This window comes from Talpa occidentalis, unplaced genomic scaffold (assembly GCF_014898055.3).
Source record: "Talpa occidentalis isolate TD23 unplaced genomic scaffold, MPIMG_talOcc4v2.1 talOcc4.6, whole genome shotgun sequence".
Taxonomy (NCBI): Eukaryota; Metazoa; Chordata; class Mammalia; order Eulipotyphla; family Talpidae; genus Talpa; species Talpa occidentalis.
In genome coordinates, this window is record NW_023604972.1 from 102,551,816 (window position 1) to 102,566,116 (window position 14,301).

The window sequence follows — 14,301 nt, forward strand, 5'->3', positions numbered from 1 at the left end:
AGCCATAGAATATATTCCATAAAGCAAACATTTAATATTGCACTTTGTTTTGCTAACATTTTGGATTTTACTTTTCCTAATTGAAAAAATCAGGAATCTATTTTGAATACTGGAATAAACTGTGAACCTCACATCTTATGACAGGAATTGACCAATACTTAAAAAACAATAAAGTAATGCCTCTAAATATGAAAGTAAAGAAATCCTTTAACAAGGAAAATAAAACTTTATTTAATAAAGTTTTATATATTTAAATTTTTAATCACATTTTATTTTGTGACCCAGTGCCAATTATGAGAATATTGGTCATTCTTGTTTCATGTGTTATTTATAAGAGTATCATGTGATAAGTATTCCAATGCTATGCATATCAACAATTGTTCCCTAGTCAGTTAGACATGAGAGAAAAAAACAGGGATTTTTCTGACAACCCCCTCCCCCTCAAAAAAAAAAAAAAAAAAAAAAAAAAACCAACAAAAAACAAAAACCACCAAATGCCCTTAATGCCAAAAATTCCATTAGCTTCTTTTGAGGGGGACATTCACAAAATGATTTAACAATAAAAAAATATTTTCACCCCCATTTCCTTATTATCTAGTATTAATTTGCTACGGGAGCCCGAACCCTTAACCGAATCACTTAAAACGCGATTCATTTTTACACTGGGCTTTCTTCACCCTGTCAGCATTTTTCAAACATGAATTGTCTTCCATGTTTTCTTAAAGGCCACTTATGGAAAAGCCTATTTATTTTGTATGAAGCTTTAAGACAGTATTTAACCAGGTCAAGCACCAAGCTGGAGTTACTATTATTTTCAGCCACTATATTAACTGTGGGATTAAATGGCAGGATAGATGTAACATCCATTTCACACATATGTTGTAACATCAGAGATGCTGATTTTCATGAAAAACATCAGAGCTGAATTCCTTCTAAAATAAGACAATCAGTACACTTGGTACCTTGGAAAATGTAGTATTGTGTCCTCATGAATGCTGGTATATTTGTTATGAGTCAATGTAAATTATCTTTAATATAAATTATAATTTACTGACACGATCGTTCTTCCTATCTTATCTGTATAACATGAATGATTTCTTACATTTAGCAAAATGTACTTTAGGTAGTGAAAAAATACTTTCATTTAAAAAAAAATCCACAAAAATATAAAAGTTATTATCCCAGCACACATTCTATTTGTAATTCTGAAATTACCCACTTTTAGAGTGAACTTGGGTTTCCATACTGTTTCAAGCTTGAGCAGGACTGCAAATGCATAAACTGAGCTAGCACTTTAATCATAACCTATACATACATATATCCTTGCTCGTTAATATACTCTGTACCAGCAAAAATGATTTCCAACATATGTGTTTTGGAGGTAACTAAGTAACTCTGTATAAAAATAAATGCACTTTCTCCTCCTCTCCAGTGACTGGAAAACTTCCATACTTTTAAAATAATAAAAAAAATAATTTTTAAGAGCATCAGCCCTTAACTCTGCTGGTGCCTGCCATACTGCCTTTCTTTACTCCATTCTTAGCTCTGCTAGTTTCTTCTTATATGTAATGATAAAAAGGGAATGCGGGTGGGTTATCACTTTTGTGTATGTCCCTTTTCCAAATTTCCCTCTCCAAAAAGCCAAACAAACAAACAAACAAACAAACAAACAAAAAAATAACTCAACAGTGCAACAAAACACAAATAGCATTCCAACAGTTTGGCAAGTGATGCGTTCACCTGAGATTAAGTGATTTTAGGCAGTCAGTAACAAAATGCTGCTTTGCTGTAATAGTAGAAAGGCAACAAATTCTTAAAAGAAACCAAGAAGGTATACAATCTTGACAAGTCTCTTATTAGCTTCCTCCTCTTATCTCTTTTCCCATGTATCTGTTGCGTATCTACCACAGTAGGCTGCAGAACATACAGCAAGAAGGATTGGCTTGAAGGCATTTGATGTTTGTAAATAAATCCACGATAGGATCCAAGCTGAAGAGGTGATACATGGTCAGCCTAGTAGGACAATTCTGAGCATGTGCATACGCAGGTAAAGTCCAGGCTATATTAAATAAAAAAAAAATGTCAGTGCGCTTTTTCCATGTTACGTTTTTCAAAGCTTTCTTTTGTTCCTTGTTGTGCTGACCACAAACAAGTTTTAAGAATATCAAGAGTCTGGCATAAATGGAAAAAAAAAAAGCTGTAGTGACGTTGAACCGCACAATGTAAGCATTGAGCATGTGCAAATTTTCAAATCAAAAGAAGGAAATCATCCCTCTTTACAATGTGGTGTCTTGACACGTATGACCATAGGCTAAGAAGACTGCTCTTAATATGTGCCAGTTTTAAAGGAGAAAAGCTTAGATCTTCAAGCATGTTGGAGCAGTCCCAGAATGTTGTAGGCTTCTAAAGCATGATCACTGGTTGTTTCATGTATTTGCCATTTTTCTGGGCAAAGGCAATTCCACTTATCCACTTCCTCTGAAAACGTGTCTCCAAGATACTTCTCTGTCCTCAGCCGGGAAGAGATACAGTTCGGAATCCATATCAACTTGATTTACCAAGTGTTCCTTCAACGAGAGGGGCAAGATGGTCTATCATCTGCTGACTGATCAGGATTTGGATCAATCTAGAATTGAAAGAAGGAAACAAAAAATCAGTTATTTGATAAGGTCAAATAAGAATGCAACAAATGACTAAGATTCTGAGCATGAGTATTATGCATCAAGTACCTGATACTCAGTCACTAGAATAATGAAATTCATAAAGAGATAACTGAATAGTTCTTTGACAAATGCCAATGGTAAAATTTTATCAAAGAATGGAATTCTTGGGCCTCCCTGGTGGTGCAAGGGGTTAAGCACCACACTATGAAGCAATCGCAGCCTCCGCAGCATGAGTCCGAACCCCGGCTGTCCAGGGAGCAACCCACATGGCGAAGCAGACCGACCTCTCTTGTCTTGCCTACTGCTTCCCTCAGCAGTCTATTTCAGTCAGTCTGCCTGTTCTGTTCCCCACTCTGTCTCTGGTGAGTCCTCTCACCCCCTCCCCGCTTCTCTGGCCTGTACCCCAGCTCCTGTATGCATAATTAAATAAATCTTTAAAAAAAAAAAAAGAATGGAATTCTTATTCAGCACTTAGTAATATTTAAGACTCAAATACACATCCTTGAAAAGTCATTCCATCTCTTCTTTAGGTTTTGAGAAGAACACAGTTGTGTAAAAATGTTGTTGGTACTTATCTGAGGAAGTAACTCATAGACGTAAAACCCCAGAGAAGGCCAAAAAACAGTGTATATCAAGAAAGTGTAATGCTGAATCCAAAATGCTCTAGGGGCTTCCTACCTCCTCTACCTGTAGAGTGACTTTCTTATGCATATACACTTAATAAAAGTGAATATATTTCAGTTGCTTCTCAGGTGCAAAAGGGATGGGCACAGGAGAACAAATTGTTGTGTTTACTACATTTCTTTACTGAATGAGCTTTTTGGCTAAGACTCATTTAACTTGTATTTGAATATGGAACAATTCAAAGTACTTCAGAAGCTTAAAATTTTGAAGAAAAAGAGTCAAATATCCTTTATTTTATGATTATCCTTTAACAACGTGAACATTTAAAATAGTTATCTAGAACTAACCCCCCCACCCTGGCGTGGCTAGATGTTAAATCATAACCTGAACCAATTTAGGTTCTTGAGAGTTCTTCTTAATATCTTCAGTTCATTTTAAATGGAAGTAGAATTTTATGATAAATTGTTTAAAAGTGGATAGGTTGCCATTCTTTTAAAATGCCTGTTTAACAGTCAGGAAGGCGCAGATAAAATTAGAAATAACTGACTATTAATAAGCAAGATACAAATGTCAGTACAGAAATGTGGCATAAAACCTGTAACAAGTGGGAAAATATTTTTAGTATCTAATGAAAAATTTTATGAATAAGTGGGATAGCAAAATTATGTCTAATCGAAATTTTCAAGACCAAATTCTGAATGTCCTATACTCAACAAGTAGATTTCTATTAACCACTCCCCCCCAAAAAATGACTACAGTAATTATAAAGAAAAAAAAAAATGAGTAATTTGTTGGGGAAAAAAACATTTTTTTTAAGAATGAGACTACCCTTACCCTCCACCTTTATGCCTTATTTGGGAATCATATTCCAATGTTAAAAAAAAAGTCTAAATTAAAGTAAGCAAAACAAGCTGATTCCAGTGATTTACAAAATTATTTGACATCAAGGTCAACTTTAAATCCCCTAAAACATGTATTTTATGTATACGTATTCTCAAGTGTTCTGAAATTGTTGGAATCCTCCCAACCTTTCCAGCCTTTGCACATGCTGTTCTTTCCTCCTAGGACTGTCTTATTTTTTAAGGACTATTCATTCTTCGAGAGTCAGATTAACAATCACCTTAGGAATGATGGTCCCAATTTACAAAGCTCAATAAGCTGCTCCTCAAATAACTGTGTATACCTATCACACTGTTATGTAGGTTTTCCCCTTACTAATCTCTGAGCTGCTTCCAAGTATGGATCATGTTTTATTCACGTATGTGTTTAGTTGTCCTCAATATGAAATGAAAAAAGATAATCTAACCGTATAAAAATATTGCTTAACATGTGACTGTAAATATATTTTCCCCCATTACCCGAGAATATTGAACAATGCAAGAATTAAGTTGGAAAAGATCATGGATAAATTCCAGTTATTTAATCCAAGCTTGCAAAATGTCAGTTATACTGATGCTTTAAAATATCAATTATTCCTTCAATACACATTTTGCAAGCATGAGGTTAATTATCTTTATTTCTCCCCCAAATATAAGTGAACAGTTTTACTGTTTCTTTTTCAATTTTTTCTATCATCACAATAATCAGAACTAAACTATATTTTTAAATAGTGTGCAAATCTGTTTCCAAGAGAGTAGCTCATTCATACTTGAGTTGTGCTTACCTCTGAATAAAGAGGTGGAGGCAAGAACCGAAACTCCTGGATATATGCAAACAGTGGTCCTTGAAGCGCTCTCTCAAAGTCATCACAAGCACTCACTGGTACAAGATTGTTCCGCCTTTGTTCCTCTGTTACCACTTCTGCATAGCTGGGTGGTGCTGAAGGAAAAAGATACACGCAATTCGAACAGCATGTTCTTATGCATGTCAAAATATACAGAATAGTAGATATTAAAAAGGAATGTCAAAGTAAAGTAGTAAGTATTTGTTTTGTTATCAAAACTAGGGACACAGTCTTTTAAATTTAATATCGGGGCACATCTATTCTCTTGAGGTATAAATAAATGTATATCTAATCATAATGTATCAGAGGCAAGATTATGTTCTTGAAAAACAATAAAAGTTTTGATATGCAGTATCAAATTACCTTCAGGTCTTTCAGGTAGGGATAAACCAAGCCAGTTCATATTCATGCTACACTGACTGCTTACACTTGAGGTTCTGCTACCAAATGGATGTAGAGGAATGGTACCGATGACAAGTGGCAAATTAAGAAATAAATCCATAGCTCCAGGAATATCCACATATACCTAAACGTTGAAAGGAGACATTAAGTTTAGAATGACAACTACAATTTCCTTTTTAAAAACTAGTATTTCAATTTTAATGTTATTTAAAGCCCTATTTACTTTATTTCTTAACTTTTATATGTGGAAACACATCATTAAATATAATACACATGGAAAATTTCCTGATTATACTGTATAGTACATTTGCATGTATGACAAAATTACTAATTGTAGTTCAATGATATATACAAACTATATATTCACATTTGTATATATCACTTATAGAATATAAAAATAAAATTCTGAATGTAAGACAATAATATATCCCTGTAACTTTAAGATATAAAACAAACAAATAAACTAAACCATAAGTCTATACAAACCATTAGCGAATATTCCACGCGGATTATACTACAGTCAAGGATAGAGGGAGAAACCGGTGGAATTTTCAGCAATTTGCCATTCCATGTCTCTGTCTTTCCAGATGATAAGGATTCCCCACGCAAGTTGGCCACAAGCTGTTTTACTTCCTTCATTTTCCCTTTGGCATAGAAGGCCTGTGTTTGGTAAATGGCTGCCTTTGGCACCACCATTCGGGAAGAGCAGTTCTCAATCTCAGCAAATATCTGAATTGATTCACCTAGAGGGAAAAAATGTATTTGTTGTTTAAAAAATACCACCCAAAAGAAATGTAGATTCTTGGGCTAAAGTTTGAAAGTTTAAGAGAGTACATGGATAAAAACAGTTCTAATCATGGCAAGTAACTACTCGTGAAAATGAACTACTCATTTTGAGCAGTTTAAAAATACGAGCCTAGATTTCAACTTATCAAGGTAAACCAGACAAGCACAAATTTTTGTTATTTTATCAAAGAATACTTTATCATATTTGCATGAAGTAGAAATTATAAATTTGTACATAAAAGCTAAGTGAAGAATGTTTTTAGTGGGAATTCACCTCAAACGTACCTGGGGTATAGCCCTTCCTCTCGATTTTGGCACTTAAGGATATTGGGCCTGAGGTACAGAACCAGCAACAGAGAGTCTTTTCTTTTGTGCCTGCTTGGGGTGACTGTAAGAAATAAATGTAGAGAAAAAGATCAATATGTGCCTTGGTACGGGAATGTTTTCAAATACTATACGACATTTACGGAGAATTTACACTAAAAGCAGTGCTGCTTTTCTTTCAGTATCCAAATATACTTTTTTTGGTTTATTCATCAATGGTTTATGAATTATATGATTATTGTCTTGATATAAGTTTCCATTCAGTTAAGCAAAAAAAAAAAAAAAAAAAGGTACAGGACTTAATACTGTATTTAATAAACATAATTTTAGCCCACACTATTTACACAGACAGTAGTTAAAAATCAACTAACCAAATAAACAACAACAAAAAAACCCTTTCCACATTCCATTTAATTTGCCTTAAAAAAAGGCAGTTTGGAAACCCACTTAGTAGGTAATCCTAAATGTTAACATCTTTCTTTGAGGATATAAAATTCAACATGTAAAATAATGCTGTTTCTAAAAATTAACTCTTATTTGCATAAAGATGTTATCATTTATTTAAACCAAATAAAGATTTTGGTCAAATTTTAATTGTAATAAAAAAATGCAATTAAAAAAGGTTTCTTTTGTAATGGAATTAAGTTTTTCGTGAAAGTGAGCTCCCCATCATTTGACAACTATCCCTATGTTGGAATAATGCAAAATTTTAGATAACAGTATTTTCAAATTTTATGATAATGTCTTACAATAATTGATACTGTTCCTTTCCCATTAAAATTATCCAGGGAACAGATTTATTTTATATGTTAACTAGGTTTGTATGGTAATGTTTCAGAAAGAGATATATCATACTATATATATACTGATCTTACTTTAAAAATTTACTTGATGTTATAATATCAGAAAATATGAGCATATTTTTCATTAATTTGTATACTTTCGAGTTTTTCTTTTATATAAATATTTACTGAATTTTAAAATAAAATTACTATTGCAGAATTATAAAGATTGCATAGTTTATGTGATTATTCTTCAGTATTTATGTGCCAAAAACAAAGAATGAAGAATTCAGTCAATTCTTACCAGTAATGAAGGAGTGTTGATATCTATATGCTCAAAGACTGTAAATTCCTTCTTTAATTTTACTGGTAGAAGCCAAGGCCTGTGCAATTCGGCTTTCACCCAATAGCGCACACTGCCATGTCGGCCTTCGAATGAGGTAGCAAGTGGTCTGTGCAGAATATAAAGGTCAATATATTAATCTTATACCTCTTTCTAATAATTATACAGTAAGTCAGCATAGAAGTGTTACTATATTACTGTTTCTAGATCAATGAGGTATCAAACATAATTTTAAAAAAATTTCCAAAGGGATAAGTCACTGGGGAAAATAAGTTGTGTCCAAATAACAATAGATAATAGTTTAATATAAAAATTTTGTTTCAAAATGCCAGAAGAACATAATCCTTTTAAATTAAGAAGAGGCTACTTTTAATGCTGGTGGCAAAATTATCATAGTTTCGAAATGAACAATTCTTTAAAGAGTCAAGGTTTTAATACTTAAAATGAAGTTAAGAATGGCTTAATTATTTCTACTGGGAAATTCTAGTCACTAGTTAAAATATTTCAGACCAAATTTCCTACAGTGTTCCACTTTTCATTAGCTAGGAATTATCTCTTTTTATAGGAACTAATTAAAGGTCTAAAAAAGGCTTAGAATAGTCTTTAGAGTTTCAAAAATTTCACATTTCATAAAGTCCATTGAAACTCATAAAAAAGTGCTTTTTCAGATCCCAGTTTACTCATGCTCTAAGTCTGTTTTCTTGCCATGTTTTTTAACTTTACTCTATAGGCTTAAAAAGAAATATTTCAACTGAACTGTAGTAAGAGAAATGACTGTTTTTCAACTCTCCCAGATTTTATTACCTGTGGAAAGTTTTATTTTAGTGAGTTTAGTCCCTTTTTCATAATTGCATTAGAAAAATGCTCAATGTTCAGTTATTTTCAAAGTACAATGCTAGCTTAGATTAGTAAGAGAAGCAGTGGTGTTTTTACAATTTTTTTTCACATTTAGACTCTAGCATTAACTTCCATAGCACAGAGAAATAAAATGCAGTATTATGCTACTCTTCTAGAGTTTATTTTAGACAAGTGGTTTACAGATAGAATTAAAAAAATATATTACCACATCCTTTGAAATTGCTCAGGCCCAGCATTAGCCTTATTGTATTCAGACTTAAAATATTATGTTCAAGTAAAATGTTAAATAGAACACTTTGAAAAATATCATTTAAAAAGTTTACGCATGTATATAGCACAAGTACTGGAATTAACAAAAATATAGACTTACGTACTTTTGGTACTTGATAAATTCTTATTAAGTTTTTTCTGTAGAAAAATCAGTACCAGTGCCACTTTGCATGTTTTAATTTGCTAAAGGCATTACTAGACAATTTTTTTTGGTGAGTTCTCTTCCTCACAATCTGCTATTACATTGAGAATATTCCTAATTATTTCTTACCTCCTTAACTTGCTGTTTTTGATTAAAATTAGTTGAAAAGGTAAAAAGCTAATTTTTTTCATAAACTACAGAATGAGCGACATCACATGTTTTATCTTTTCTGCTAATGTTAAGTGATAATAAAATATATACTTTTCAACTGTACTATTTGGAAAATGAAACACTATTCACAGTAAAAAAAAAAAAACCTCATTAAGAATTGGGCTTTGATTTCTATAATTTTGCCACACTATATTAAAAAATAGCTTCCTTTTATAGTATATTATTTTCCTCTAGCAAGTTTCAGTAATGAAAAGGGTTTTTTTAAACTATAAATGTTTAGAATATTTAATGTAAAAAGAATGGATGTTTATGAACAATGTGCATTGCTTATAATACTTACGTCTGTGGAAGCTCAAAGCTGAATGCATATTCATGCCTTCCTGAATGAATAGTGTTGAAGCCTTCTTCGGAATTATCATCATCTAAAAGAAACAGAAAAACAAGAAATTTGTTAAACCTTTTACATACTATGGCAAACTTTTAAAGACCTTCATCTAATAACTAAGGCCACAAACTTTGGAGTCTGGTAGAGCTAATTCCTACTTCATTACTTATTCCGGGTCTCAGCTGCCTCATCTATACAGTGGGAACAATTAATATTTATACCCCATAGGCAGTTTTTCATTGAAAATGACCCAAACGTGAAAGCATGTACATCTCATACATATGTTCAAAAAAAATTTAGGTCAAAGCTTACATACTAAGATGTTATTTTTGCTTCCAATGATTTACTTAAGTATATTAAGACTATAAATGAAACCTGTTTATAGAAACCTTTAAAACACGTCGTTTTTGATACAGAAGATGTAAATGTCACACAATTCTAGAACCTGTCCTATAGATGTTGCATGAAAAAAGAGAAGTGATTTTAATGCCACTTTCATAGCTAAAAATAAAAATTCATCATTGACTCTGATTACCACCGTCTGTCCCAGCAATAGCTAAAAAACTGCTTGTATAAAAACACACCTCAGATTTAAAAGGTGCCTGCTTACAAGTGTCCCTTATCTTTGAAAGATGAAGTCTAATTAGTTTGCTATTGCTAGAATAAAGGGACTGCCTTTGATATCATTATCGATTTCTTTCGTCAAATACAGGCTTTAAATGTCTCCAAAATACATGACGAATATAGGCAACTCTAAAAATATTTTGGAAGCGTCTTGGCTAGGTAATTACGTAAACGTCTCTATTAACCATGAGAGCAGGAGAAACGGTTATTCCCGTTTAACTTTCCTTGGAATTGACACAAGCAACGTGATGCTTTCCTTACATCACAGGAGAACAGGGGGCAAGCGCCTAGAGACGTGTATGTATACTTTTGTTCAAAAATCATTGTGATGTGCTTATACAGCAAGTTGCACTATTTCCCTCGTGTCCTGAGGAACGGATTTCAGCACCCAAAACTGGTGAGTTGGGGGCCATTTAAATACGCTCCCCTCCAAGACGCCCAAAGTTTGCCTCCCGCACCCTTTCTTCCCGTCTCGCTCCCTTTTTGTGCCAGCTCAGCAGTCTCATTGAGGAGAGCGGCGGCCGCGCTGTGGTAAACAAGTGCCGGGCTGTCAATCAAGAACTAGACCGGAGCAGGAGAGGACCGGCCTAAACCGGCGCGAGCAGATCCCAGCCGGCCCGCCCGCGCGCCGCCGCCGCCCGCGCGCCCCGCTATACATACGGCATACGTCGCGCGGCGCGCGCCCGCGCAGCCTAGCCTGCTGACGGGGGGCGGGGCGACGGCGCCGCCGCGCTTCCGCTTTACACGCCCCAGCCGGCGACCGGTTCGATCTGGCTCGGGCCACCCTGACACCTTTACAGTTGAGCCTAGGGAGCCTGGGGCCGTGAGGGGGAGGGTGCTGAGGCGGGGGGGGGGGACTGGAGAACCAAAGGCTCCAGTGAACAATGGGGAGGGGGGCAGGGAACGCCAGCCGAGGCCGACCTCACCCCCCCCCCCAACCTATGTTAGTATCACTTTTCCATCCCCTCCCCGCCAACCTTTGCGATCTCTCCCTTCAGGTCAAATCAAGGTAGCGAGCCTTTGACTGCCTATTCGGGGAACACGGTTTATTTCAAGTAGCAGGAAAAAAAAAACGAGCATTCCCAGAAGCCACCTGACAGCGCCTGCCAGGAGACTGGGGGCCGGTTAACCGAGCCCACCCAAGTTTCCTCCACACCGCGCTGTCAGCTAAAGTTGCACCCAGGGCCGTTCGGCACCTGTGAGGCCGGCAGGAGCTTCTCTCCTCTACGCTGTGGAAACCGTAAGTCGCTTCTTTCGGGCCACAAGCTGGCCGAGGGGGCGACAGAATGTGAGGTGACTCGGGCCTCGGGCACCTCCATAAGCCCGAGAGGGACGCGAGTAGGGGCGGGAGCGGCCACTCTGGAGGGATCGTTACCGGCACACGCCGGTTCCAAGCCACGCCCAGCCGGTGCGAGCCCACTCTCCCCACCCGCCGCGCCCAATCCAATCAGAGCCTGGCATCGCCTTAGCAACAGGCTAACAAACCGGGCTCCGCCTATCCCCGGCCGCCCGGGGCGGGGTCTCGGCGACCAGGCTAGTTTGAGAGGTCCCAGTTTTAAGTCATTGAAACTATTCCAGGCTAAGAGCTCGTCCACGCTTTGCAGGGGTGTAGAGGGGTGTCTTGTGGGGTGCGGGGCATAGTTTTCTCTACCATGCAATCATGAGGCAAGTGATGAAATTGTCCCCTGAACTTGTTCTACTTTTACCCCACGGCGAGCTTCAAATCCTTAAAAAGCTTTGATTTTTTTTCACTCATTTTATAAAAAGCTGCAATGTCCAGGAAGGCTCAAACACAAACTCATGTGTCTGCTTTTCACCACATACTGGGACTGTCATTAGGTATTTGCATTTATAAATCAGTGTTCCATTTTGTAGATATTAGATTATTTCAGGCTGCCAATTACGTATAGGTATTAAAACCCAACTAAAGAATTAACTTCACCTTGATAGTTTCAAACATAATGCATTAAAGCTGCAACTCAAAGCATCCTTCATTTGCACACTTGCCTTAGGTAGCAGTTCCTCAGGGATGTGTTAACAAGGTAATACCAAAAAACGGTAAGAATGTACGCTATTCTTTTGAAAAATCGTCAGCATTTCAACTAAATACTGCATTAAAAGGAGAAGCACAAAAATTACATAACCAGTTTTAACATTATATTCTTCTTGGGCTAGGAATTAAGTCATCGCCACCACCTGACGCGTGTAACCAATCTGCTGAGAGCAGAGCGAGCGCCCCTCCTCACCACCCCCCAGAACTGGTCCGAAACAGGATTGAACCGCTTCTAACAAAGGGTGGAAACTTAGAAAAACAAGCTTAGAGTCTCCTATATTTCCACAATGTAACCATTTAAACAATAGACTGGAAATCTCAGGACCCCTTCTTCCTTTGACAACCCTTCATCTCCCCTTTCTAAGCAAAAATCAAATCCAATGTGCCGAATACTTTTCAATTCCATTTGACGGGCTCGGGTTTCATTGAATGCACGTCCCAAAGTTAGGCATGATGCTCGGAAAAGGAAATTAGTGACCCTAAATGGCTTCTAGAACTGATTTAAAACCTGTCATAACGACAAGACACTGTCCTTTAAAACAGAAAATGCTTGGTGTAAATTTCTCAAGGAACTGGAAAGAATAGGGAAAAAACACGTGGGGTGTTGATGCCATATGTCAAAATAAGCCATAGAAACCCTTTATCAAAGAACAATGATCAATTCTTAAAGTCTTTTGCACGACAATATTAAAAACGAAACACACTTATTAGCCCACTAAGAATGTTATTCCACTTCTTCATTGAAGCTTAATTTTTATAGGTAAGGTTGCGAAGTACAAGAAAAATCCAGTACTGGCCTGCAGGCTTTAGCAATTCATTTGAAAATACATTAATAAAATTATTGAATCAGATTTAAGCTGAATTTGTAAGTAAAGTGCAAATGGATAGCAAGTGCGTAAGGCACAGCCCAAGCCGGGTACAGAGGTAGTTGAATAAGTGCAGTTTGCAGTCACTTTGCAGATGCCTGCATGCATTAGGGCTTAACATACGATGAATGTCAAGGGGAATCCAGATCTCCCAACTTTGCTAATCTTTTCAAACTGCTATGTGTTGTGCTAGTAGTAGAATTACATTAATTCAGAAAAACTAAAAAGGTACTCGAAGAAAACACGACTAATAATGATTTCTGAATAACATATACACTTACCTCTTTCGTGTCCAATTAAGATGTCTTTATGGTTGAAATATTCTACTTCTTCAGTGTAATTCTGTGTGTAGGCAGTATTGGAGCCGGCGTTTCTAGATTCGGTCCAGCGTACTTTCGCATGTCCTCTTGCATGAATTTTAAGAGATTTTACTCTGATTTCTCCAGTAACTTCTAAATTCACCCTTCCTGAGACTGTATCCCCACTCGAGTACACGGGGACATTGCTGTCATTAAGACAGTCAAAGCTTATTGTCAAACTCTTCACCTTTCCCAGCACCATGTTTATAACAAAATCTATAAAAATATAATGTAAGACCAAAAAAAGTCAAGATCGCATATAAAATGTGATCTTCACTAACACTGATCGATGTCTTTGCCGTGCAGAAAGCTTGCAGGCAGGATCAGTAATTCTTTACAAATAGTTCATTGAGATTTCTTAAAAAGTCAGGGCAGCAGAGGCTGCTGCTGCACGCTCCTGCTCGTCTCAGTGGTCTCCTTACAAAGACGGGCGGCTGGAGCCTGCCAGCTCACTTTAAGAACAGCTTTGTGAAAAACAACCCCAGTGCGCATGCGCACGCCGCTGCTCTGCGCCCTCCCTGCGCGCCCCCTCCCTGGCCGGGCTCGCTCCCTCGCTCGCTCGCTCGCTCGCGGGTACAGTAGGTGCAGAGCCGGGGGAAGAAGACACTGGGGCTGCCGGGAGGCTGAACCTGACTTCTCTTCATTGTGGGCTCCCATTGGTAGGCAGGCTACCGTAAACCCTCGATGTGCTATCTGGGCACCCCATACCGAGCACACTCTAATAGAAAGATAATAGCTGGGGGGGTTCCTGGGGACCTGGACTGGGTGGGGAGCCGGTTGCAAAGCCAAGTGAGGATAGACGGAGGGACCTGTCCGGAGCGCGCGTTACCGGCACCGCGGGGTTTCACCCAGTGCTCGGATGAGAGGAGGAAAAAGTGATGTGTGAAGAGAGATGGGGGAAGGGGAGAAACCGGTTGGGCAAGAGG

General features: G+C 37.3%; 1 protein-coding gene across 1 annotated transcript; it reads right to left on the reverse strand.

Annotated features, from left to right (window-relative positions):
- Positions 1–808: 808 nt before the first annotated feature.
- Positions 809–13,825, reverse strand: ARRDC3 (arrestin domain containing 3). Its single transcript, XM_037529439.2, has 8 exons — positions 13,298–13,825; positions 9,429–9,510; positions 7,609–7,756; positions 6,484–6,586; positions 5,899–6,155; positions 5,374–5,536; positions 4,951–5,105; positions 809–2,626 (listed from the first exon to the last, which is right to left on the reverse strand). The coding sequence occupies exons 1-8, from the start codon at positions 13,575–13,577 to the stop codon at positions 2,570–2,572; spliced, it is 1,245 nt and encodes a 414-aa protein (XP_037385336.1). The 5' UTR covers positions 13,578–13,825; the 3' UTR covers positions 809–2,569.
- Positions 13,826–14,301: the final 476 nt, after the last annotated feature.

Bases quoted from the DNA above. Each gene is read 5' to 3' on its own strand.
- ARRDC3 (XM_037529439.2), bottom strand. From the start codon at position 13,577: ATGGTGCTGGGAAAGGTGAAGAGTTTGACAATAAGCTTTGACTGTCTT. The intron at 7,757-9,428 runs GTAAGTATTATA...TATTCTGCACAG, and splicing joins AGCTTTGAGCTTCCACAGAC to ACCACTTGCTACCTCATTCG. The intron at 5,106-5,373 runs GTAATTTGATAC...TTTTTCCTTCAG, and splicing joins CCTACCTGAAAGACCTGAAG to CACCACCCAGCTATGCAGAA.